General features: G+C 40.9%; 1 protein-coding gene across 2 annotated transcripts in view; it reads left to right on the top strand.

Annotated features, from left to right (window-relative positions):
- The window catches only part of TTF2 (transcription termination factor 2), a 48,630-nt gene extending 22,841 nt beyond the window's left edge, over positions 1 to 25,789 (top strand). The window contains exons 11-23 of one of the 2 annotated variants that reach the window (XM_036767522.1): positions 1,219 to 1,369; positions 2,170 to 2,275; positions 3,410 to 3,591; positions 5,256 to 5,409; positions 5,749 to 5,840; positions 6,574 to 6,656; positions 7,759 to 7,892; positions 8,584 to 8,754; positions 15,018 to 15,076; positions 18,614 to 18,767; positions 19,648 to 19,730; positions 20,850 to 20,924; positions 24,799 to 25,789. In XM_036767522.1, the coding sequence (XP_036623417.1) occupies positions 1,219 to 1,369; positions 2,170 to 2,275; positions 3,410 to 3,591; positions 5,256 to 5,409; positions 5,749 to 5,840; positions 6,574 to 6,656; positions 7,759 to 7,892; positions 8,584 to 8,754; positions 15,018 to 15,076; positions 18,614 to 18,767; positions 19,648 to 19,730; positions 20,850 to 20,924; positions 24,799 to 24,943 (1,589 nt within the window). In that variant the 3' untranslated portion in view covers positions 24,944 to 25,789. The remainder of the gene's footprint in view (positions 1 to 1,218; positions 1,370 to 2,169; positions 2,276 to 3,409; positions 3,592 to 5,255; positions 5,410 to 5,748; positions 5,841 to 6,573; positions 6,657 to 7,758; positions 7,893 to 8,583; positions 8,755 to 15,017; positions 15,077 to 18,613; positions 18,768 to 19,647; positions 19,731 to 20,849; positions 20,925 to 24,798) is intronic. The other variant, XM_036767523.1, reaches the window with a different exon arrangement.
- Positions 25,790 to 26,523: the final 734 nt, after the last annotated feature.

The raw sequence follows: 26,523 nt of genomic DNA, 5'->3' as shown, positions 1-26,523 counted from the left end.
CTTTATCCAAAAGTCATTGATTAAAATCTTAAATGGCCCAAGTCAAGCATAGATCCCTTGGACACTCCTCTGAGGACTTCCTGATATATTGACATTGAGCCATTAATTACTACTCCTTGAGTCTAGTCATCTGACCAGTTGTAAATCCATATTTACATATAATATACTATAACCAAATTCACACAATTCTTTTTTCCCAGTGTTTTATTTTTATTTTTTCTTAATATATTTTTCTTTGTTAAATGTTTCCTGTTTATATTTGCTTTTTAAAAATTATTTATAGTGTTCTTTTCTTTTTAAATTTTGAGTTCAAGATTCACTCCTCCCTCACCCACTGAGAAGGCAAACAATATAATATCAATTATATGTGTGAAATCATACAAAACATTTCCGTATTAGCCATCTTGCAAAAAGGAAGCAAAAAAAGTGAGAAAATTATAGTCCACTTTGCCCTCAGAGTTCATCAGTTCTCTCACTAGAGGTGGATTGTATTTTTTCATCATGAGCCCTTTGGAATGTCTTGGATCATGTACAAATACTAAAGATAAGCTAGAAGCTGAAAAAAAAGTGACCATCTGCCATCAGAAGCCCCACTGGAAATGAAAGAGGTGGTCGTACCTATTGTTAGAATGGAACCCAGTTCCATTATCGAGTAGAGTGATGAATGCATACATTTGAACATGTTTCGTAGTCTTCTCAATTATATGAATAGAGAGACCCAGGTAGAATTACCCCAAATAATTTCTGTTTGGCTTTGGAGGTTGTTTTTTATACTTCTATTTGTATATGTGCTTTTATTTTGGGGATTCACAGCACTTCAAAATAATAGTCATACTAAAGACCCAACTAATGAGAAACTAGAGAATTACCTAATGTCCTCTTGTCCCTCATTCTACTTTTTCTCTTTCCAGGCAGATTATATATAGTGTCACTTTTTAGAATATACAAAGCACTATCCTAAAAAGACCTACAACACAGTTCTCTGTACTACTAAGGAGCCAGTGCTATCTTCCTACACTGTATCTTTATGAGGGAAAGGGCGGAAAGTAGTTAAAGCCATTTGATTTGTAAAAATAATCCCTTCTAGCTCATATTCAGAAACCTCCAGAAGTAAGAGTAATAAATAGTAAAAATAGAAATTAAGCAGGTCAAGAAAAGGTGATGGGTCAACAAGAATTTAAAGCAAGATTTGATAATTTGCATGTTTTTTCCTTTAAGATTCCACTAGCTTTACATCCCATGGCACTCTAATTATCTGCCCTGCCTCCCTGATTCATCATTGGAAAAAGGAAATAGAAAAACGTGTGAGTGGCAACAAACTGAGGATCTATCTTTACCATGGGTCTAATCGGGAGCAACACGCAAAAGTGTAAGTGCAAGACTGTTGATGACTTAGAAAGCATTCAATATCCAGTTAGCCTAAAGGGGGCTGTAGGTTAGAATTAATCTTCACCAGTAAGACCAAGATGGTGGCATCTCTTCTGTCACCTACTTACTATCCCATTTAGATTCCAGTCTAACTGATGTTGCTGGTATGTATGATGACCAAAACACAAATTTTCAATTTCAAAATTTATCCACCTTCACCCATGTTTGGAGCTGGGAGAAAGATCAAACCATCTTTCACCAGGGATCTCATTGGAAAAGGAAGGGGAGATCCCTCTTGTTGTTAGAATGGAACCTACTTCCTTTCATCATAGAGTAGAGTGATATGCACTTACTGAGAGCCAAATATTGGTCTTTGCTTATTTTTGGCACTACTGAAGGCTATAACCTAGAAGGCCTTGGGATTCCTTGGGTTGGCCACCAGGTGGCAGCAGCACTCGCCCAAGGAAGAGTACTATTATTTAAAAGTAGGCCTAGTCTGTGTTTCTCCTAGTTTAGGGGATTTTCAGTGTCCGTGATTTTTTTTTCCACATCCTTCCTTTATTAGGAGTGAAGCCAGCTCAGCTTTATTTAGTATATATGAGATAATACATTAGAGAAGTTGTGTAGAAGAATTTCATTGTTTAGTTTAATGAATAATAGTTCACATTAATGTGTTCATATTAGATTTGTAAAAATACTTTTTCCCCCCAGTAACTCGATCAGGCAGGCACAGGTCCTTCAGGTACAAGTATTAGTCCTGCCTTCCTGATTGATTCATGTCCGTGTCTTCTGTGCATACAGCCTCTCCAGATATGATGTAGTAATTACCACCTATAGTCTTCTTGCCAAGGAGATCCCTACCAGGAAGGAAGAGGGAGATGTCCCTGCTGCTGATGCCTGTGTGGAGGTAAGGTACTTTGAGGGAAAACAGTTGTAGAAACCATATATCATTAGCTGGGGTGGAACTTTTTACCTAACTCATGGAATTAACAGCTCGTCTCTCTAATTCTGTAAAAATGAAAGCTATTTATAATATGCCTTATTGGTGGGAGTGAATATGTTTCCCTGACAACTTCCCTGTCACTTCCGCGATCAAGCTCTTAACATACTTCAACAAACATTATTTATTATTATTTATATATTTGTATATATTACTTTATGTTGAAATTAGGCATATTTCAAATTATTTCTTACAGTAGAAATAGGTCCACTTTACATAAACTGTAATAATAACATAATGAAGCTTATATGTGTAAACTCATAGTTTTTCCACAAGGGTCATCAGGTTGTTACTGTACTTTTTGGATACTTTAATAATGTAAATTCTACAGCATGCTGGACATGTCTATATCCATATTCATAGTATCTAAAAGAAAAAAGAAATGATTGTGGAAGATGAGTAAGAAGTGAAAGAATAGGGAAAGTAGTGAATATAATCAAGAAAGTTAACTTAGGTAAGTTTATGAGTGGTTTTAGTGTACTATAAGGAAGAATGTGTGATATTGATAATTCTTTATTAAATGAAACAGTTTTTTAGTAGTAGGATGTTTTTTATGGTAGCAACAAACCCAATTTAAAGAAAAATAATGACAGCCCCATGAATCTGTGTTGTCCCTGAACAGTCATTATGCCAATATTTTCCGCGTCACTTGCATTTTAGGGTATATGCTGCTGCAGCAAGTATCAGTTGCAATTTTTAGTGTTTACAGATTTATCCATTTGTGATGATCTTTTGAATATGGCCATCGTGAATGGTGAGGGTTTCTCTTACCATGTTTTTGAAAGATTGCTTTCTGTTTTAGAAAGTCAGGGTCTTCTTAGGTGTTCTCCAGACCTTAAGTCTTACTGAAAAAATATGGATAGGGTGAGGAAGAGCAACTTTAAATGACTTGCTTATGTATACACCTCTTGAGTTACTTTAGGTCCTAAACCAATTCCCATTTTAATGTTCTTAACATTAGTCTTCCCATTTGAAGTTACCACATCACCAATTTATGAATGTCCATTCTTCCAAGCTATTGTTGGTTCTTATCTTCTCTAGGACTGCACATCACCATTGCTCCAGTTAGTCTGGGCTCGCATCATACTGGATGAGGCTCACAATATTAAGAATCCCCGAGTGCAGACCTCCATAGCTGTCTGTAAGCTACAAGCTGCTGCCCGCTGGGCTGTCACTGGAACCCCTATTCAGAACAACCTACTGGACATGTATTCATTGCTGAGGTAAGCTAGCTCTCTAAGATTCTGGAGGAATGTGGGTGAGTTTTGTAGCACTTTACAAACTTCTGTACATGGAGAACTTGAATGTGAGAAGGATTTCTTACATAACAGAAGATGAGTCTATTCATCTTTTTGATGGCAAAAGGTCTTTATAAATCAGTGCTTCATAGCCGATTGATAAATGACTGTGTCTTTATAAGAGGTCTTTGTATTTAGAGAAGTAGCTCACATTTCTGCAGTTCTATCAGGTTTATAAGGTGCTTTATATACATTCTATTTGCTTCTGTTTGAATCACCAAGCAACCCTGTGAGCTAAATGTTTGATGGAATGAAATGAGTGAGTGAAAGAAAGAAAAAGCATCTATTAAGCACTTTCTGTGTATTACATACTGTGCTGAGTGCTGGGGTTACAAAGAGAGAAGACCATCCTTGCTTGTAAAGAACTCATTCTAATAGAGGGGAGACAACATAGCTAGGAGGTTTTAGCTACAAGTCAAATGGAAGGCCCAGTGGTCCTTAGGGTGAAGCATCAAGACATGGTCATATGCCTTCTTTAGTGTCATTTCTTGTTTCTGACATTGAACTATGCCACAGTGCCAAGGACTTTGGGGATGAGCACTTTCTTTTCTGGGTCTGCAGTAACTGCAGAATTAGTTACCAGATCTCATCTCCACAAGGGTGGCTTCCCTGAGCAATGGCTGCAGGGGCAGGCTGGAAGCAGGGCTGGTAGTGGTGGTGAAGGGTGTAGGGGTAGGAGCTGCATGCTGGCACTCTTGTGCCTACCTGTCTTTTGGTGACAGTTGTTCAGTGGGAGGTACTGGTGCAGGCAGCGATGATGAGACTTCTCCTTAGGAGCTGTTCCCCAGGATGATGCCTGTGGGAGCTGGGAAGCAAGGTTGGTGGTCTGGCAGTACAGCTCTTCCTGAGGTTCTCAAGCGTAGGGTCATGGGCTCTCATGTGAGGGAAAGTGTTGGCAGAATGGTGGGGGGAATTTGATCCACTTGGGACTGCTGCCTACTCTCTGTCAGGGCCCCTTGCTGCTTACAGTTGTTATTATTTCTGTTTTTTAGATGAGTAAACTGAGACTTGGAGTGGTTAAGCTAATTTCATGTGATTACTCAGTTGATAAGCTTGGGCATGAGATGTGAATCTATGTCTCTCTCAACTCCAAATCTAATGCAGTTGTTCAAGCATAGCACCCTGCCTCTCAAATGCCTAATAAGTTGGCTTAAAAATGAAGCAAAAAGTCCATTTAAGAAAACAGAAAGTCATGCACATGTTCTTCAAAAAGCAGGGTCTAGGGCAAGGTCCCCAGTTATTTGAGGCAGACAAAAAGAGTGTTACTGGTTGTTCCTTAATGTGTACAAGAGGGATGCAAGGGATACAGGACTGACTTACGGAGAATTTGTCTTCTTGGTTATTGTGCTCTTGTGACTGTCAAACATTCACAGACATATATGGAGAAATTCCCATGTTATCATGTGGTTTTAGTGACTGCCTGGGCTGTCTTGATCTGGTTGATAGGGTTTTGCTGTGATGATCTCTTTTTAGTGTAGTTGGATGACAAATGAAACTCAGAATATGGTCTACTATTCCTCTCAGGTTGTGCTTTAACCTTTCACTGCTGTTCCTTTTTTCCATCTTGTTCCATCCTCTCCAAAAATCAGGTTTCTCCGTTGTTCCCCATTTGATGAGTTTAAGGTGTGGAAGAGTCAGGTCGACAATGATTCATCGAAAGGAGGGGAGAGGTTAAGTATTTTAACCAAGAGTCTTTTACTGAGGAGAACGAAAGACCAGCTGGATTCAACTGGAAAACCCTTGGTAACTTCATTTATATCTTTCAGTTGGGTGGCCAGAGTAGGAGAAAGCTGACGTTCTTTTCATTGTGCTGAAGTGGTTACCAGCTTACCTTCATGGGTTCTGTAGCTCCTAAATTCCCACTTCAGAAGAGACCACAGGATTGCTACTTTTTGCAGTGATTGCACCATTATCAGAACTCTGTCCTCAAGGTGGCACCTAATGTTTACATAATGACTAGGAGCTTGATTTCCAGTGGAAGTTGCTGTGAATCTGCTCTGCAGTATCATTTAAATGGCATGTTAAGATAAATATGTCTGCACGTATACACACCAGCTTAGTATTTCCTATACTCTCCACCAGGTGGTGTTGCCCCAACGTCACTTCAAGTTGCACCAGTTGAAACTTTCAGAAGATGAAAAAGCTGTGTATGATGTCCTTTTTACAAAATCAAGGTGTGTGATCAAAGAAGTGCACGCTCTCTCTCTCTCTCTCTGTCTCTTGCTCGCTCTCTCTTTGTCTCTCTCTTGCTCTCTCTCTCTCTCACTCTCATATCACCCATGCTCTTTTTCCTTTGGTAATATGTGAAAGGTTGGGCCCCCATAGGCTATGTGTTGTGAGTTGACCAATATTTAATTCATTGGATCTTTTCAATATTCCAGCCTTTTGATTCTGTTCTTTCATGTTTGTTTTCTGGAACAACAATCCCTCGATCTTAATGTAATATGCATAGGTTTTGTTTGGCCCCCACTCATACCAGTATTGTGAAATTCTTTCTCTCTGCTGTCTTAGTACATAACACTCAGAATCACGCTTGGCCTTTTCCTCAACCTCACTCAATGGTACTTTGTTAAGGGCTGCTGTCTTTCCCCCTCCACCTCAGGTTTTCTCTAGCTGTTGTTTTCTGCCTCTGTCTTTGTGACTTTTTCTGTCTTTTGTTAAAAATCAGACTCTTTTTTTAGTTCTTATGACATCATATTTGGTCATTGTTATTATATTGATTTCAGCCGACAGGTTCTCTGGTGACCGTAATTGTTTATCAGCTGCATGCTGCCAGCGCAAACCTGTAGTGATCATGACCTCCACTTTACAGTTTCTTTGAGCACCACAGGGCAGCTGTGTAGGAAGTGTGCTGTATGTGGCAGAGCATTGTCATGGTTATCATAGCATCTCCCTTGTTTGATCCAGGTCAACTCTACAGTCCTATTTAAAAAGGCATCTGAGTGAAAACAAGCCATCTGGAAGGAGCCCTGATAATCCCTTCAGTAGAGGTGAGCTTTACTCAAGAGGTAAGGGTTCATATCAGAAGATCGACAAGTTAATTAGTTTGGGCTCTTCCCTATGCTCCTTCCGTCCCTCCATGTTGTAATAGACGACCTCCTCCATAGCTGTGTCAGTCATTCTGTAAGCACACATGCTGACCGGACCCCCCCCCCCCCCCCCCCCCCCCCCCGTGATAAAGTTGTCTCAGTCCCACCGTCTGTCAGCTGGCCACCTTTCTAGCTTGGCAGGAGGTGCTGGAATCTGCCACCCTCTTGCCAAGTGGAGTTTGAAGTGCCCAGGTTCACTTTCACATCCAGAGGAGGGAGGCTGCTAGAAGAGAGTATGCTGTATGATAGTGGGTGCTTGTCAGGGTAGGGAAAGGGACCCAGCAAAATACCATCTGGGGCATTTAATAAGGTGTTTTCTTGGAGAAGTAGCATGGCAATAGTATTCAAAAAGCTGTCTTCCAAGTCAAGAAGACCTGGGTTCAAATCCTGCTTGAGACACTTAATAGATAACCATGGTCCAGCACTTAAACCTCTTTGGGCCTCACTTTCCTTGTCTATTAAAATAAAGGGATTGTACTTGATGGCCTCTAAGGTCCCTTTTAGTCCTAAGCAGAGACCAGAGTGATCACGCCGGGCCAGGGTTGTTTCAAACCACTTAAGGAGGGAGTTCGGGTCAGAATGGAACCTGTGTATTTTTAAAACAATTCAAGTGGAGGGAAAAAACCCCAAATCACATCGTCAACAGTCATTGAAACCAGGATTTCACTTAGTTTGGGTCCCTTGTTGAAGGCAGAAAACCACAGGTACACTTGAGGCATGTTACTGATTCAGCACCATCTGCATGCCAGGCACTATGCTAAGGACTGGGGATACAAAGAAAGGCAAAAGACAGTCTCTGCTCACAAGGCACTCAATCTGATGGGGACAAAGCCTACTGGCTGTCTCAATAACTGCGAGCTTGGGAAATTCTTTCTTGAACTGAAAGTATGTTCTAGCACTTCACCCTGAACTTGAAAACAGACCTCTTCCTGCCCTGGCACTTCTAACAACTCTCTCTCTCTGCCCTTCGCTTCATCTTCTGGTTTTCTTCTCCCTTTGGCAGTGAAAAAGGAATTTGAATCTTGTGATCCTGGGCGAAGCCCCACAGCTGGTTCCCAGTGTTCTAGCACCATCCACATCCTGTCATTGTTGCTGAGACTCCGCCAGTGCTGTTGTCACCTCTCTTTATTAAAATCGGTAAGGAGACCCCCCAATGTATCACTGTGTGATACCCTGGGAAATTGATCTGAGAAGCTCCTGGGTCCATTTTAGTTATGATTCTGTCTGTCTGCTTGCTGACTTGTGTCTGTCAGGTCAAGAGTTAATCTTTTCTTGAGAGGCCGCCTGGGAATGCCTTGGTTTCACAGACTTGGGTGACTTAGTGGCATACTTACTCTTCAGTATGGTCTTCGTGGGCAGCCAGAGCTGTAAGCAGTTCTTATTTGGGCTTTTAGATTGAAATGTGTCAGCTAGTGCCCATAAACCACTTAACTAAAGGAGCATTTATGTGCTTATGTCTAGGTAATTCGGTGTCCCCACTCTCCTAATTAAGATTTTTGTGGGCCTGTAGGTCTGAATGGAACTGTCTTTTACTCTGGGACTACACTTATGTTTAACTAACTGAAATTGAGTTTAAAAACTGGGAGAAATGGACATGTCTTATATTTTGTGACCTTTCAACTTTTTCTTATTTGTCAGGCTTTTAGTATGGTTGGAATTATACTCTGGCTAACGTTTCTGTGAGGACTTACTAATGGTGCATCGTAAAGTATTTTGTTAAGTGTTGGACACGGACCTCAGCCTGGCTCAGCAGTTTGGCCAGCCTCCTAAACTGGCATAAGCCTTTAGGCCACTTTTGCTGATGTTGGATTTGTTTTATTATGTCTAGACTCTTGACCAGACTGAGCTGAAGAGTGAAGGCCTGTTGCTTTCCCTGGAGGAGCAGCTCAGTGCTTTGACCTTGTCAGAACTCCATACCCCAGATCCTTCTGCCACTGTCTGCCTTAATGGCACACGATTCAAGGTGGAACTCTTTGAAGACACAAGAGAGAGTACCAAGGTACTGTGTGGTTAGAGAGTCATCATCATTGTGATGGAAGGGGTAGAAGTCTCGCTCTTCCTTGTTGCTTTTGGATTTCTTTTGATGGCTTTCTCTTTCCTCCAGTCTTCAATTTCTTTCAGACTTGGTAATGGCCAAACCCTGTAATGGAGAGAGCTAAGCTGGCCAGACTGCAGTAAATTTGAGAAGGGCCAGGTGATACCAGCTGATTATTCATGGTCTGAGGCATTTAAAAAAGGCCAAGACAGGTTTTTAATTTTTTTTCTGGGAGATGAAAAAGGGTGTCACATATCCATTTACATTGTAGGGAAATGCCTAAGCAGTGAACAAAGCTGCAAATACACTCTTTGAGAAAGAGCTTTATCAGAAAGCCACAAAAGGACTCAATCCATGAAATGCAGGCTGTACCTGAGTGCCAGTGGCTTTTTGCTCACTGAAAACCTTCTAGCTGTAAGTATTGTTTCTTACACAGCCTGCTACGTTCATTAATCACTCCATTCTAGTTCCATTAAAGCTTATTAAGGCTGACAGTTCCTTCCAGAGGGTAGCAGAGATATGATGTAACTGGCTTCCAGCCACCCTCTTTGTTAGCTGGATTATAATTGTGTGCCCTTCTTCTCCACTCTCCTAAGTGCGTGTCCTGTCCTCCGAATTTCTGTCTGAAGTATGCCATTCTTATCTCAGAGCTCCTTCGTTATCACTGTTGTGGCCCAGTTTGGAGCTTTTTGTGTTTTCACATATACCTGGAAGGGGAGTTGCTGCCTATAGAGAACAAGGGAATGATTTTTGTCTGAACAGGAAGAACTATACTGCTGTCTGGTTAAAATTTCAAATGCATTTAGCTTGTTTCCTGTCATTACGCCTCAACAGCTGAGAAGCACAGAGGAGTAGGGCTGTGTGGGACAGGAGCCTTCCCGTTCCAGCAATTCCAAGAGTTAGCCAAAGGGTAAAGAAAGGTCCAGCCGTGGTGTGGAAGAAAGATGGAGGAGTCTGATGACCTGGGCTATTGTGCAGCCGCAGTCATTTATTAGCTAGGTCATTTACGAGTCAAGTGTCTAGCCTAAGGCCTGACAAATGCCAAGCACTTGATAAATGACTGTTGATTGATTTACCTACTCTGAGCCTGTTCCCCTACCTTTAAAATGAGAAGAATGATTTTTCATTGAGGAGATTCCTTCTTACTTGAGGATTTCATAACGTAAAATCTGGGTGTTGTTTAGGGAGTTATTGTTTCTTCAGAATTAGAGTGAGTTAGTCCAGTTGGCCTCAAATGTCCCTTTGAATGTTGAGATTTTGTAATCTGCCCTTTGAAGTTCATAGGTTTGTTGTTGAATTAAATGTTAAAACCTCCTATAAGGTGGATCAGTTAATGGAAACTGGGGGAAAGGGGAGTTCAGGGTATCACTCTTCATAGCTCTTCACATACTGGAAGACATTTGGCAGGTCTCCCACCCCCACCCCCCAGACTTCTCTCTACCCGGCAGAATGATCGAAGACTCTTCAGTCAGTGCTTATACAACATTAACTTTAGGATTTTCATCATTCTGGTTTGGCCTGTCTTTGGATGCTCTCTAGCTTATTGATGTCCTTTCTAAGCTGTGGTGTCCCAAATGGGCTATAGTACCTGAGATATGGTCTGGACCAGACCAGAGTACAGCATCTCCTTATTTTGAAAGAAGCTCTGCCCCATCCCCCCAGTGCTGCCCAAGATCTCATTAGTTTGTTTCACTGCCATGTCACACATGTTATGCCAAACCAACCTTATGTCCCTTTGATGGGCTTTTCAAATTGGTAAATCAAGGAATGCTAAAGATGTATTTACGTAGTAGATTTTTAGTAAAATGTTGGATAAAGTATCTTATGCTAAAATTATGATAAAGATGGAGCAATTTGGGGTAGGTGATAGTATAATTTTCCTCTCTCCCCCAGGTAGTGTGGAACCAGCCAGTATGGAAATGGTTAAATGACCAGAATCGGAGGTAGTACTGATAACTTCATGTCACCTTGGAGGGAAATCCCCAGTGGAGTTCCTCAAGGAACTTTCCTTGGCCCTATGCTATTTAACATGTTTATGAGTGACTTGGAAAAAGGCATAAATGACATTCTTGTCAAAATTTTTGACAACACAACACTAGGAGGAAAAACTAACTCACTGGTGACAGTTGGGATCTAAAAAGATCTTGACAACAGAAAATTGGGCTAGATGCTATCGCCCTATTGCTGGAACTATGAATTGATCTGACCATTCTGGAAAGGATTTGGGAATTCTACCCAAAAAGTCACTAAACTGTATACCAGGAGTGGGGAACCTGCGGCCTTGAGGCCACATGTGGCCCTCTGGGCCCTTAAGTTCAGCCCTTTGACTGAATCCAAACTTCACAAAATAAATCCCCTTAAGAAAAGGATTTGTTCTGTAAAACTTGGACTCAATCAAAAGGCCAAATCCAAGGACCTAGACAGCCACATGTGGCCTCGAGGCCTCAGGTTCCCCATCCCTGGTCTGTACCCTCCCAGCAATATCACTACTCAGTAAAGAGGTCAAAGAGAGAGAAAATGCTCATCTGTACAAAAAATATCTATAGTAGCACTTTGTTGTCACAAAGAACTGTAAACCCATCAGTCAGTTTGGAAATGACTAAACAAATTATGGTATATGAAAGTAATGGGATGTTATTGCACAGTAAAAAAAAAAATAGCAAAAGGGAAACCTGGGAAGATTACTATGAATTTTTGTGTAGCAAAGTGAGCAAAACCAAGAGAACAATTCACTGCCATAGAGCAATGCTGATAAAGTGGTGCTACTGAAGATACAAGGCCCACTGCTCTCTTTTTATTCAACTTTGGGCCAAGCTCATTCTCTGTCTTTAATGTCTGTTCTAAAATACATACCATTGGACAAACTCTTGAGAGTGACCATCCAAATGTATGTTGAAATCTGGGCAACTGACATTCTTTATCCATTTGGTCTTTCGTGTGGATGACAGACTACACTCTTTCAGGTAATTACAGAAGACTTCCAGAAGGTTTTGCAGGTGTGGGGTTTGACGCAGTCAGCATAATGTGATCCACAAACAGGAACATCTCGAGCACCTCACCATACACAGATAACTGTTCTTTGACCTGGACTTTACTCTGGATGTTCTCCTTCACACTGGCAAATAGCTTTAGCATCTCCCTATTTTATGCCTTGAATGATATTTATTGTTGGAGGGTCATTGAGCAGGGTTATTTCTGTTACTTCTAAAGAATTTTGAATGAGCTTGATGTTTGGTGGGAGAAATCTTGCAGGAAAAGAGATTAAAGAGTGATGTTTTCTTTGACCGTATTGGATGCAATTCTCTAAAACTCTTAAGTTACAGATGAGAGTTACTTGCTTGCATTTGTGGAGAGAGTTTCCGTGGTGGGAATTCCCTACACTCATGAAAATCACAGGTTAGAACAAGAACAAAAAGAAAGCCCTCAAATAACTGTGGTGCCTACCTGGCAGGGCTGTTGTGAGGCCCAGATCCGATAGTGTATGTAAAGCATTTGGCAAGCTTTAAAGTCCTTCATAAATGTCAGGTGATTTTAGGGGGAAAGGCATTGAGTTCAGCTCCAGTTCAGTCTGTAGGTCTCAGGATCCCTGTTATGCATGGCCTCAGAATGTGTTTCTGCTTAAGCATCATCTCCAAATCCCTATAAATCTGATACAGGGGAAAGACCACAGGCTCTAAAGTCAGAGGATGTGGGTTCAGATCTCACCTCTGAAACTATCAGTCAACAAGAGATTAAGTGCTTAGCAGCTGCTGCTGCTGTCGTTGAGCTGTTTTTCAGTCTGTCCAACTCTTCTGACCCCATTTGGGGTTTTCTTGGCAGAGATGATACTGGAGTGGTTTGCCATTTCCTTCCCTAGCTCATCTGACAGATGAGGAAATTGAGGCAAACAGGGAAGAGTAACCTGCCCAGGGTCACTCAGCCAGTAAGTGTCTGAGGCCAGATTAGAATTGAGGAAGATGAGTCTTCCTGACCCTGGGCCTGGCGCTCCATCCACTGGGCCACCTTGCTGCCCATTAAGTACTTATTAGGCACCATAAACTCTGAACAAGTCACTTAACCTCCCTGAGCCTCAGTTTCCTCACCTGTAAAATGAGGGGGTTGCAGTAGGATAGCCTGAGCTTGCTTCCAGCTCTAGATCTGTGGTTCTTTATGCCCATCTGAAGAGGTGGCTCTTCTTGCCAAGGCCAACCCCTTTACTTGTGACCTCGGTCACACCCACTGAAAGCTTTCTCCATCCGTTATCCCCCTTTGGTCTTTTCCTACTTCAATGTTTCCCTTGCCGGAGGCTCCTCTCCTACTGCTCAGAAACATGACCAGACCCTGAGCGTTTTTAGAAAACCTTCTCTTGGCCCTGTCATCCTCTCAAGTTCTGATCTTTCACCACCAAGCTCTTAGACTTGCCTATCATTGCCTCCACTGCCTCCCGCCACCCATTTCTGGACCCCTCTTACAGTCAGGCTTTCAACTGCACCCCTGGATGGAAACTGCTCCCTCCACAGTCAGCAACAGTCTCTTCACTGCTAAATCCAGTTCTTAACTTCCTTGACCACTCTGTATTTGTGACAGCATTGCCCACCTTCTCCCACCAGCATCATCTCTCCTTTCTTGGCTTCTGTGATACTGCCTGAGCATAGTGACAGAACATTGGACTTGGGAAGCAGAAAGACCGAGTTAAAATGTTGCCTGTGTGACCTTAGGCAAGGTCACAGCTCTCTGCCTCAGTTTCCTTCTCTAAAATGGGGATAATGACAGCATCTACTCCACAGGGCTGTAGTGAGGATCAAGTGAGATTATGCATATAAAAGCACTTTGCAATTCTTAAAGCACTGAAGAAATGTTAGCCACCACCACCATCATCATCATCAGTATTTGTTTGTCTGTTTGTTTATTCGACCGTTCTTCCTTAGTCTCCTTTGCTGGATCATCAGTACCCAACAGATAGCATTGGTGTGTACTCCAGGACTCTGTCCTTGTCCCTTCTCTCTTTCACTCTACACATGCTTGGTTAATCTCTTCTGCTTCTATGGGTTCAATTAGTTGTCTCCATTTAGAGGCCTCCCAAACATAGGTACATACATCCAGACAAACACACATACGTACATATCCAGATTTAATCTCTCTAACTCAAGTCACACGTTTAATTTGTTGTTTGATACCACAACCTTGCTGTCCCGCTGGCATTTCAGACAACTCATACGAAGTGGATTGGCCTTGGTTTGTTCATGTATAAGAAGATATAATATCTATAGTATTTACCTCAGGGTGTCATAAGAATCCAATGTGGTAATGTATGTGAAGTACTTTGGAAACCCTAACTGAAACGCTATATAAATTTGTTGTTAATAATATTGTTGTCATTACATAGCAGGATGAACCTGGTCTTTTTTAGATTCAGTCCCCATGTTTTGTTTATAGCTGTTCCCAAATGAGTACTTGGCTTTATGAGTTTTCAGTAAATACCTGCTGACTTGACTGGTTGCTTTGTTGTTTAAATTCTGGTTGGTCTCTTCTTTAGCCAGTGCCCTAGAACTTTAATGGAGGCCAGCTGACCCAGTCATGGACACTAGATGGGTTGGAACAGCAAGTTAGAGTAGAGGAGAAAAGTGGAAGTGAATTTTGTAATAAATTAGTCATTCAACAAATATATGTTGACAGAGAGGCTTTCTGAAGTAGGCACTTTGGGAATGACTAGTGTAAAGGAAAAAGGCATTATTAAAATGTTAAAAGAAAAATATTTGACAGTGGTTGAATTACAAGGTGACCTAATCAAACTGGAACTTAAAGTTCATTTCTGTTTAGGATCCAATGAAAGTTTTCATTTGGGTGCAAGTAAAGGGAGTCATTTGAGAGTTACTCCCTGTTTCACCTACTCACACTATTTAGGAGATTGGCTTATTGATAGGGGGTTATTCATAGGAACTAATAATGAGTAGCACATATGCCCATTTCATAAAAAAACAAAACAAAAAACCATGATCATATGGGAAGGATACAAATGAACAAATATATTCAGTTCAGGGTTTTAAACGTGGGGCAGTGGGGAGTGGTAGATGTGGGTGGCTAGATGTAAAACATCTTTGCACGATGCTTTGCTAGATACTGTTGTATACAAAGCATAATACCAGCTCTGTGGATTCTTACAATGTTATAGGTTAAATTATAATATATACAGGTAATATATGACTGGGATTTTCATAAACTTACAAATTAATCTCTCTCTTATCTAGATATCATCTCTGTTAGCAGAACTGGAGCTGATCCAGAAAAATTCAGAATTTCAAAAAAGGTAAATGCAGTGCCTCACCTTCCTAAAGCTTGGTTGTGACTAAACTGAAGAGTTAGATGCTGTTTTTAATCCATTTTCTGTGATAGTAAAAAAAACCTTTTCACACCAAAACGGAAAGACCACAGTAATTAGAGCAGATGTAAACCATCACCTATCTGTGATTATGAATTAAAATTTTCTTATGGTTCAGACTGAAGAAGAAATCTCTATAGGAGCCCTGTAATGATAAGTTAAATGTCTGGGGGAGACTTTCTAAAAGTAAAAAAGCATTTTGAGGTTAATAGCTGCTGAAGAGATGGTCTGATTTCCTCTCTTATTTCCCGTCTCTGATAGAATAATAGATTTATTTTCTAGGTGTATACCAAGGATATAGAATAACAAAAAAGAAATTTAACTATAGGCTGTTACTTTATTTTGACATTATTTAGCATAAACAGTTCAAAGAATTAATTCCTTGCCCTTTTCACCATCAATTCATGGGATAAACCCATACTGGCAGAATCAGAGCCTTCCACTGTGGGGCAGGCTGCCTCTGGAGGTGGTATGACCTTGTTCCTCAGAAGCCTTCAGGCAACATTGGGAGGTTCACTCATCGGGCATGTTATAATGGGGGTTTCTTTCCTATATGATTTGGACTAGGTGACTGCTGGGGTCCCTTTCAGTCAGATTCTGTGATTTTATGCAACCTCAGAGATAGGTCTCAAGGATGTGGCAGTTTGATTAAATAGACATTTTTCAACAGCTTACTATGTATAAGGTGCTCTGGGGATACAAAACCAAAATCATTCCTGCCATCCAAGAGCTTTCATTCTACTGGGGAGCTAGCTATAACAGGTACACCCCTAGAGAGATCTAAGGTAATCCGAGAAAGTCCTGAGAAGCCAGGCTACCTTAGCTTAGCCTTTGAGTGACTTCATGGATGTGCAAGGTGGAATGCTGAGCTGGGTGCAGAGAATAACTAGTAGTCTAGTTTAGCCATATATATAGAGAGAGTTTGTGTGTGTAGTATGTTGTTTTATCCCAGAAGCATTAGGGAGTAGAGCCAGGGACAACTTGTAAGCAAGGGGATGACACAGTCAGATCTGTGATTAAGCAAGATCATTTTGGCACCTGGATATTTTTAAGGGAAAGAGCCTGGGAACTAGAACGCAAAATGGAGAGAAAGTATGAACCAGGATAAGAGCCATTTGGGGATGTTAGTGAAAGAGCTTGGGGAGGGCTACTAGCTGATTGGATGTTGGGGGAGAGAGGCTGAAGGATCTGGAGGACTCCAGGGTTATAAACCTGGGGGAATGTGAGTGAAAGGGGCAATGCCTGCCTTCCCTGGGGTTAGGGGAGCACAGAGGAGAGCAGAAATGGCTGGTGAACATCTGTACTGTGCTAGGGACTCAGGAAGGCTAAGTTGCACATCTAGCCTCTGCCTGTACTATCTCTGTCTCCTGGAGCCAGTTACTGAACCTTGGAGTTTGTTTCCCTATCAGTAAAATGGTGAGAAACAGCATGGCAGGCAGGATGGAGTCAGGAAAAACTAGAATGAAGTCTAGACTCTGACACATAATAACTGTATCACTTGGAGTAAATTACTTCTCAGTCACCTATGCAGTTCTCTAAAACTTAAGTTAGAGGTGAGAGTTGCTAGTTTGCATTTGTGGAGGGAGTTTTCATGATGGGAATTCCTGCACGCATGAAAATTACAGGTTAGAACAACAAAAAACAGAAACCCTCAAGTAACTGTGGTAACAACCTGGTTAGGGCTGTTGTGAGGCCCAGGTCCAATAATGTATGTAAAGCATTTTGCAAGCTTTAAGTACTGCAGAAATGTCAGGTGGCTTTTATGGGGAAAAGCATTGAATTCAGTTTTATATGTATGATTTGAAATGCTAGTGGGGCAGCCAGGTGGTGCTGTCCAACAGGAAATTAGTGATCTGACACTGGAGTTAAGGAGAGAGATTGAATCTGGAGATTTCTCTCTCTCTCTATGTACACACACACACACACACACACACACGTATACATACCTTGTATATATATGTACATATGTGTGTGTGTATATATATACGTGTGTATACACACACACACACACACACACACACACATACACATATGTATTCCTCCTTCCATCTCTCTCACTCTCTCTCAGACTAAGGAGGAACGGTCAAATAAACAGACAAATACTGATGATGATGATGATGATGATGGTGGTGGCTAACATTTCTTCAGTGCTTTAAGAATTGCAAAGTGCTTTTATATGCATAATCTCACTTGATCCTCACTACAGCCCTGTGGAGTAGATGCTGTCATTATCCCCACTTTAGAGGAGGAAACTGAGGCAGAGAGCTGTGACCTTGCCTAAGGTCACACAGGTATTAAGTGTCTGAGGCAACATTTTAACTCAGTCTTTCTGCTTCCCAAGTCCAATGTTCTGTCACTATGCTCAGGCAGTATCACAGAAGCCAAGAAAGGAGAGATGATGCTGGTGGGAGAAGGTGGGCAATGCTGTCACAAATACAGAGTGGTCAAGGAAGTTGAGAACTGGATTTAGCAGTGAAGAGACTGTTGCTGACTGTGGAGGGAGCAGTTTCCATCCAGGGGTGCAGTTGAAAGCCTGACTGTAAGAGGGGTCCAGAAATGGGTGGCGGGAGGCAGTGGAGGCAATGATAGGCAAGTCTAAGAGCTTGGTGGTGAAAGATCAGAACTTGAGAGGATGACAGGGCCAAGAGAAGGTTTTCTAAAAACGCTCAGGGTCTGGTCATGTTTCTGAGCAGTAGGAGAGGAGCCTCCGGCAAGGGAAACATTGAAGTAGGAAAAGACCAAAGGGGGATAACGGATGGAGAAAGCTTTCAGTGGGTGTGACCGAGGTCACAAGTAAAGGGGTTGGCGTTGGCAAGAAGAGCCACCTCTTCAGATGGGCATAAAGAACCACAGATCTAGAGCTGGAAGCAAGCTCAGGCTATCCTACTGCAACCCCCTCATTTTACAGGTGAGGAAACTGAGGCTCAGGGAGGTTAAGTGACTTGTTCAGAGTTTATGGTGCCTAATAAGTACTTAATGGGCAGCAAGGTGGCCCAGTGGATGGAGCGCCAGGCCCAGGGTCAGGAAGACTCATCTTCCTCAATTCTAATCTGGCCTCAGACACTTACTGGCTGAGTGACCCTGGGCAGGTTACTCTTCCCTGTTTGCCTCAATTTCCTCATCTGTCAGATGAGCTAGGGAAGGAAATGGCAAACCACTCCAGTATCATCTCTGCCAAGAAAACCCCAAATGGGGTCAGAAGAGTTGGACAGACTGAAAAACAGCTCAACGACAGCAGCAGCAGCTGCTACCAAGTACTTAATCTCTTGTTGACTGATAGCTTCAGAGGTGAGATCTGAACCCACATCCTCTGACTTTAGAGCCTGTGGTCTTTCCCCTGTATCAGATTTATAGGGATTTGGAGATGATGCTTAAGCAGAAACATATTCTGAGGCCATGCATAACAGGGATCCTGAGACCTACAGACTGAGTTAGAGCTTGTTTCTTCCCTTTACTATCTTTTAGTGTCATTGTGTCTCAATGGACCTCCATGCTGAAAATTGTAGCTCTGCATCTTCAACGACGTGGGCTGACTTATGCCGTCATCGATGGCTCTGTCAATCCCAAACAGAGGATGGACCTGGTAGAGGCCTTCAACAACAACTGCAGGGGGCCTCAGGTAGGAAACAGGTCATGAAATCTGCTAACTGAAATCTCTTGAAGATCAGCAGTCTGTCATTTCTCTCACCAGGGCACAGATTGGTCAATTTGATAATAACTGTCTGCAGAGAAGTAAATAACAATGCCAGTATGAGGCTGTCACAGCCTTCAGCCTTGCCAAAGGCAATTAGTTCTCTTGCAGATGATATTTGGCTTCATAGGTCCCATTCTTTTATTTTTTTTGTGATCCTTTGATGTCACGAGTTCTAAGAGGTAATTTATTGCTAACAATAGGATTGCCAGTCTCTGATATCAACACAAGTTTAGTTACCATTAAACAGAATCTATAATTGCACCCACAACTGCTGACTCTTTTTTGGCAGTTACATACAAGGTTGAGAGTTGGACTCAAGTCTGCTTCCCCCAGGGGTAGAGTATGAATTGTTGGACACTATCAAAACACCCAAATTCTGAACACAGGATTATTTCCTCCTATGTATTTGTTAACATGATGTTTTTTTGTAAGGACTTTGCTCTTCCTGGGGTTCTCCATTTTCATAGCCTGTTAAGAGCAGACAAGTTGGTGTAGCGGGCTAGTCTGAACTACGTATCAAAGCTCCAGCTTTGTACCTGACTCTCAAGCTGAGCCTACAGGAAGGATATTGTACTTCAGCATAGCACTGTGCTTGTCATAGACAGTGGCTTTATTTTTGATGTCTGGCTGATTGGAACAGGTAAAGTGGGAGTTTTTAAAAAGAGGAAGTGATGGAAAGAAGATCTTGTGATCCCTGTGGAATCATGCAGTAATTGGTGAGAGGAGGAAATATCTGGCAGCAGCCCATGGGATGATCATGATGGCCTTTCAGAATTAGTGACATAACATGTGCTTCCTTTTGAAGGTGATGCTGATCTCTCTTTTGGCTGGAGGTGTTGGACTGAACCTAACCGGAGGGAACCACCTTTTTCTTCTGGATATGCACTGGTACCAGCTGCTTTCTTTCGTTATGCTGGCCAGATGGCCAGAGTGGAAGGGAGAGATCTGCTTCACTCATTGAGTTCTTTATTCTCTAGAAGTGCCTGTGCTGTGTACATGGATGTGTGTTTGCTTATGTGCTGTTACAAGAGAAATAACAGTGGGGGTGGGGGAGGGGTGTCCCAGAATTCTTGAGTAGATTTCAAATGATGACTTAAAGTCTTCCACTTGATTGCTAAAGCTCACATCTGTTGCCATGGTAACTGAAGCAGGGCCATTCCTAGCAGCTGAGAGCAAACACCTGTCAGTTTCAGCTGCAACACAACGTGCCAGTTTCCAAATACATTTTCTGCAGCCCAAGAACATTTCAACTTGAGAGGATTAAAAAAAAATGTCACTCAGGAAAAAACATGAAGAACTTTCCAATTACATGTAAAGGGAGCTGAATTACATTAGTGTTTATGTTGGACTTGACAGGATAAAGACCAGTAACACAGTTATACTCTCTATATAAAGATAAATTAATTATGTGCTGTGAGGTTTATTAATAATTATTTCTTTTTTTCTGAACTCTTACTCCAATCAGGAATTTCCATAATGAGCAGTGCTCCCAGGGACTTTTGCTGTGCTTCAGTCCCCCCCAACTTAGAATTGACACACTTAAAGCTACCATACTGTGCTGAGCTCTGGAAAATTAGGTTCAGGCTTTATTGTGCTTGGTACCACACATATCTTTATGAGGGAAGATTGAATAAGGAATGTAGGGTAAACAATCATGGCAGTTCCTGAAACTGAAGATGACTCCCAGAGATTTTTAAAGGGTATGACACTGAAATGTTGAGAGAAGGCATTAGAGAAGAGATTGGGGTTGAAAATAGATATTTTTGAGCATCAAGACAGTTTGACTCTTTGGAGAGAGATCTAATCTTACCCTTGCCTCAATAGCTAACAGTTCTCAAGTAATGACTGGCCAAGGAATTATTAAGAAGAGTCACCTCTATCCAAAAAATGTGGAGGATAGACAGTTACACAGTGTTACTGTGAGACACTGAAGAGCAAGTTTTTAGCATCATTAGGCAGGTACAGTTGAAGTTGCTGAAATCTTTATTTTCTTCTTGTCCCTGGCAGGAATCCAGCACTTGAGGACCAAGCTTGTGACCGAATTTACCGAGTTGGACAGAAGAAAAATGTGGTCATACACAGGTGAGAAATGATCTTTCAGGACTCAAAGTCCCTCTAAGATTCTTGACAAGTTACTCTGCCTTCTCTTGATAGGGTATGAAGTCTTCTACCTTGTTTGTTGGTTTGAAATGATTTATGTATGTGTTCAACAACTATTTGGCTAACACAAGAAAGAGCTGCTGTAAATATTTTTTGTATATGTAAGACCTTTTCCTCTTCTTTTGATCCCCTTGGTAAACAGGCCTGGTAGTTGTATTGTGGGATCAGAGAGTATTGCACAGTTTATTAACTTTTGGGGCATAGTTCCAAATAGCTTTCCAGAATGGCTCCACCAATTCACAGCAATGCATCAATGTGTCAGTTTCCCTACAATCTCTCCAGAATTTGTCGTTTTCCCTTTTTGTCAACTTTGCCAATCTTATGGATGTGAGGCGGAACCTCAGAGTTTCTTTAGTTTTCATTTTTCTAGTCATTTGTAGCACTTTTTATATATGGCTATTGATAGTTTGGATTTCTTACTCCAAAAACTGCCTGTTCATATCCTTTGACTGTTTATCAATTGAGGAATGTCCCTAATTCTTTTAAATTTGAATCAGTCTTTATATATCTGTATTGGAAATCATACCTCTATTAGAGAAATTTACTAAAAAGATGTATATTTTTTTTAACCACTTAACTGTTTCCTTTCTAATCTTAGCAGCATTGGGTTGTTTTCTTTTTTGTGCGCAAAAAACGTTTAAATTTTATGTAATTGAAATTGTCTACTTTATCTTCTGTGATCCTTGCTATTCCTTGTTTGCTCATGAGCTCTTTCCTTATCCATAGTTCTTAGACGTTATTTCTTCTTTGTTCCTTTAATTTGTTTATGATAATTACCTTTTACGTCTAGATCAGAGCTTCTTAAACTTTTTCCATGCTCAACCCCTACAGTGCATCATAAACCATGGGTCGAGACCCCATGTGGGGTTGCGACCAGTTTAAGATCATGTGTCCATTTGGAGTTTATCCTGGAAAATGTGTGAGGTTAGTCTAAACCTAATTTCTGCCAGACAGATGTCCAGTTTTCCCATCAGTTTTTGACATGTAGTGAGTCCTTATCACAGATTATGTTGTCTTTGAATTTATCAAATACTAGGGTACTAGGTTTGTGTTTCAGTGTATTGTGGACCCACATAGATTGTGCACTGGTCAGTCTCTCAGTATTTTAACCAGGATCAAATTGTTTTGGTAATTACTGCTTTGTAGTATAGCTTGAGCTCTGGTAATACCCTTTCCGCCCACTTCTTTCGTTATATCCCTTGAGATTCTTGACCTTTTTGCTCCTCCAAACAAGTTTGTTATTTTTTTTCTAGTTCTAATTTGGTAATATTACCTTGGCCTATCCAGGAGCAGTTAGCATATCTCTACTTATTTAGGTCTTTATTTCCTTAAACAGTGTTTTGTAAGTATATTCATTTAGTTCCTCTGTGGATTTTGGTAGATAGACTCGCAAGTATTTTATACATTCTGTAGTTATTTTAAATGGAATTTCTATCTCTTCCTGTTAGAATTTGGTTCATAATATACAGAAATGCTGATGATTTGTGTGGATTTGTTTTATATCCTGCTAGTTTGATGAGGAATCTCACAAATTCTCCTTACATTTAATACTGGCTCTTCATTTTAGATATATACTATTTATCGTGGGAAAGAAGGCTCCATTTATTCCTATGTTTTATAATTGTGTTTCTTTTTTAAACAAAAATGGATATTTATACTTTTATCAAAAGTGTTTTCTGCATCTCTTGATAGAATCATTGCTGTTGTTATTAATATGGTCACTTATGTTTATTGTTTTCCTCATATTAAACCAACTGTGAAATAAATCCAAACTGGTTATAGTGTATAATCCTTGTGATATGTTCTTTTACCTTCTTTGTTAACATTTTACTTCAGATTTTTGTATCAGGTTTCATTAAGGATATTAGTCTATAGGGTTTTTTTTTCTCCTTTTGACTCCATAGTTTAGGTGTCAAGATCAGATTTATATATTAAAAGGAATTTGGTAGGATTCCTCATTTTTCTGTTTCTGTAAACAATTTGAATAATATTGGAATTAATTGTTCTTTAAATATTTGATAGAATTCGTCCTTTTTTTTCCTTTGAGAGTTCAATTTCTTTGAGATTGAGTTGTTTAAATTCTCTATTTCCTATTCTGTTCATCTAGGTATGTTGTAAATATTCATCTATTTTATTTAAGTTGTTCATTTTATTGGCATATAGTTAGGCAAAATAGTTGCTAATAATACCCTTTATTTCTTCATTTGTTGTGAATTCTTTTTCATTTTTCGATACTTGTATTTGGTTTTCCTTTCTCTTTTAAATCAAAGTTAATGGTTTATTTTGGGGGGCGGGGTTTAAACCTACTTCTAGGTTTATTTATTAATTCAGTGATTTTTTTACTCCTTCATTTTACAAATGAAAGATTGAGTTATAGACAGAGGTGACAGAGCTGAGATTCAGATCCAGATCCTTAGACTCCACACACTGCTCTTTTCCCTACATCACTGTCCAAGTTCCTTATTCTAGCATTAGGACACTCTACAACCTGGTGCCAAACTGCCTTTCTAGCCTTCTCTCACCCTATAAACCTTTTCATGGGCTCTGTCCCTGCCAAATTGAGCTACTAATTACTCATTATTTCTTCAGTATATCATTTGCTTTGCCATCCCCTCTACTAGGACTTACCTTCTGTCCTCTGGGCCTGTTCATATTTTAGGGTGGGGGGGAAAAGCTCTGGACAAGTGAATTAATTAATGGGGTAAACTCTCTCTCCCAATGCGTATTGTCAGATTAATTTTGTAACTTATACTCCTGAGAGTTTTGTGGGAGCATTGACAGGTTATATGACTTGCCCAGGATCACACAACCATTGATTGTTAAAGGAAAGGTTGTGAACACAAGTCTTCTTGACTCTGCAGCAAGCTGACTTTATTCATTAAACATTCAGCTTTTTCTGAAATTTTACCCATCCTAAAAGACTTAAACTTTTCTTCTGCAAGAAGTCTTTCCTGAAACCCACTCTGTCTCAGGAGGTAATGGGCTCCCTGCCACTTCCTGGAGAACTTGAGAGTGGAGGCCGGATGACCATTTGCTGAGGATGTAGAGGGCATTCCTGTGCATCTGCAGGTTGGACTCAACATCTGAGCTCCCCTCCAGTTATTGATCCCGTGGACAGGGTCATACATCTTTATCTTTCTCAATGTGGCATCTTGCACATTGTAGTTACTTAAAATTGTTGAATTCATTTATATTGTATTGCAGGTTGCTAAGGCTTGCCCTTCTTGGGGCTCATAATCAGTAAAGAAATGGAAATAAATTTAGGGGAACTTTAGATACTTATTTTGTGCCACAAAAGGAAACAGGCATCTGTCTGGATATTGAGGCAAGCCTTATTTTAATAAAGGGAGCCAATGGAAAGTTCTTTGGCACTTACCCTGAATTGCAAAACCTGTTCTCAGCTTTGTTTGATTCTGGTAGAGGATGTCCCGAGGCCTTGTTGCTAGATACAGTATCGTGCCTGAATAAACCCAGTACACTTTGTAGCATTCTAACCTGTCAGAATGGAGCAAGGTATGTTGAGGCTAGACTTTCTCCACCTTGCAGAAAGGCATCTTTTTGCTGACTTAGTCCTCCTCCACTATTTTCATCTCAAAAGAAAATAGGCATCTAGAGTCACATTTTTCAGGAATGACTTGAATTTATTAAAGAGTTCGTCAATCATCTAGGCACTAGAGAAATAAAAACCTCTGACTTCCATGAAAAGGATAGTGCACAAGTTTCAAGTTCTGTCAAGTTTTTGCCTTTTTTTCCCGTGCAGCCTAAAGAAAATGATGTTATGTTTTGGGTTTTTTAGGTTTGTCTGTGAAGACACAGTAGAAGAGAAGATCTCGCACCTTCAGACCAGGAAGAAGGATTTAGCCACACAGGTTCTATCTGGATCTGGGGAATCCTTCACCAAGCTCACTCTTGCTGACCTCAAAATCCTCTTTGGTGTTTAATTTTCCACTTAAGAACTGAACAACCTAGCTGGGGAATTTTCAGATGCTTCTTAGGTTGATTTGTTTGGGCATCTGCACCCTGAGTTCATCTGTTCTTTATCTGAAGTGGATTCCTTTGGAGCTGCGGTGGATCATTATATCTTTCAAAGTTGCTATGTCTTTCACAGCTGATTATATTTACAGTATTGCTGTTACTATGTAGATTATTCTTCTGGTTCTGCTCACTTCACTTTCCATCAGTTCATATAAGTCTTCCCAGGTTTTCTGAAACCTCCTTCATCATTTCTCATGACGGGGAGACTCAGGCATGTCAGTTCTGTTTCTACTGTTTCACTCTCAGCCAGTCACCTTTTCGTCTTCCTGCTCCCATAGCCCCAGAAGGAAACAGTCATACGGTCATCAGGAAAACTGAGGATTGAGCATTTGTTTGTAAATCAGTGTGAACTCCCTGGGGAAAAAAGGACCATAGAAACCCAAAGGGATATTCTCTGTTTATGTAGAAAAGAGTAGCTATAGGGTTAAGAGGTTATGGCTCCTGACAACCTTCACAGAAATGTGCATCGTGTTGTGTTCTAGAGCACTCAGCAAAGTCCTCAGGAAACTGTTAGTGATAATGGGAGCAAGCTGGTGTCCTCCAGCTCAGCCCAAGAACATGGCCGTGCACACAGCTGGTCTCAGCAGACTCCACTCCTATCTGGCAGAAGAGCGGCAGGATCCTCTCAGAGAAAGTCCACCAGGCAGCTTCCCTGCTATATTATCCTGCTGGTACCTCAGTACTTCAGGGTTTTCTATTGGTATTTAGATCATAATCTATGAAGTTCAGGAAGTTGATATTTTCTCTCTCTCTCTCTCTCTAAATATATGTATGTATGTATATATACACATATATATAGTTATATAGACTATGTGTGTGTGTGTGTATGTGTATGTATATACATACAAAATGTTTCCACATTAGCCATGTTCTGGGGAGAAAAAGCAGGAAAAATAAAGAAAAAAAAATATGCTTCAATCATTTCTCTACCTAGAGGTGGATATCATTGTACATTATGAGGGACAGGTAGGTGGTGCGGTGATTAGAGCACCACCCCTGGAATCAGGAGGACCCGAGTTCAAATTCGGCCTCAGACACTTGACACATTTACTAGCTGTGTGACCTTGGGCAAGTCACTTAACCCCAATTGCCCTGCCTTCCCCCCTCCAAAAAAAAAAAAAGCAAAACCATTGTACATTATGATTTCTTTGGATTTGTGCTGGATCGCTGTATTGGTCAAAGTTCCTAAGTCTTTCACAGCTGGGTTATCTTTACAGTATTGCTGTTGCCATGTAGATTGTTCATCTGGTTCTGCTCCCTTTACTCTGTATCAGTTCATATAAGTCTTCTCAGGTTTTTCTGAAATCTTCCCCTTCATCGTTTCTTACAGCACAACCATCATGTTCATAAACCATAATGTGTTCAGTCATTCCTCAATTGATGGGCACCCCCTCAGTTTCCAATTCTTTGACACCATGAAAAGAGCTTCTATAAATATTTTTGTACATGTGGGTCCTTTTTCTTTGATCTTTTTGGGATGTAGACC

The sequence above is a fragment of the Trichosurus vulpecula genome, chromosome 7 (assembly GCF_011100635.1).
Source record: "Trichosurus vulpecula isolate mTriVul1 chromosome 7, mTriVul1.pri, whole genome shotgun sequence".
Lineage (NCBI taxonomy): Eukaryota > Metazoa > Chordata > Mammalia > Diprotodontia > Phalangeridae > Trichosurus > Trichosurus vulpecula.
This window is presented reverse-complemented; position numbering and strand designations above follow the sequence as displayed.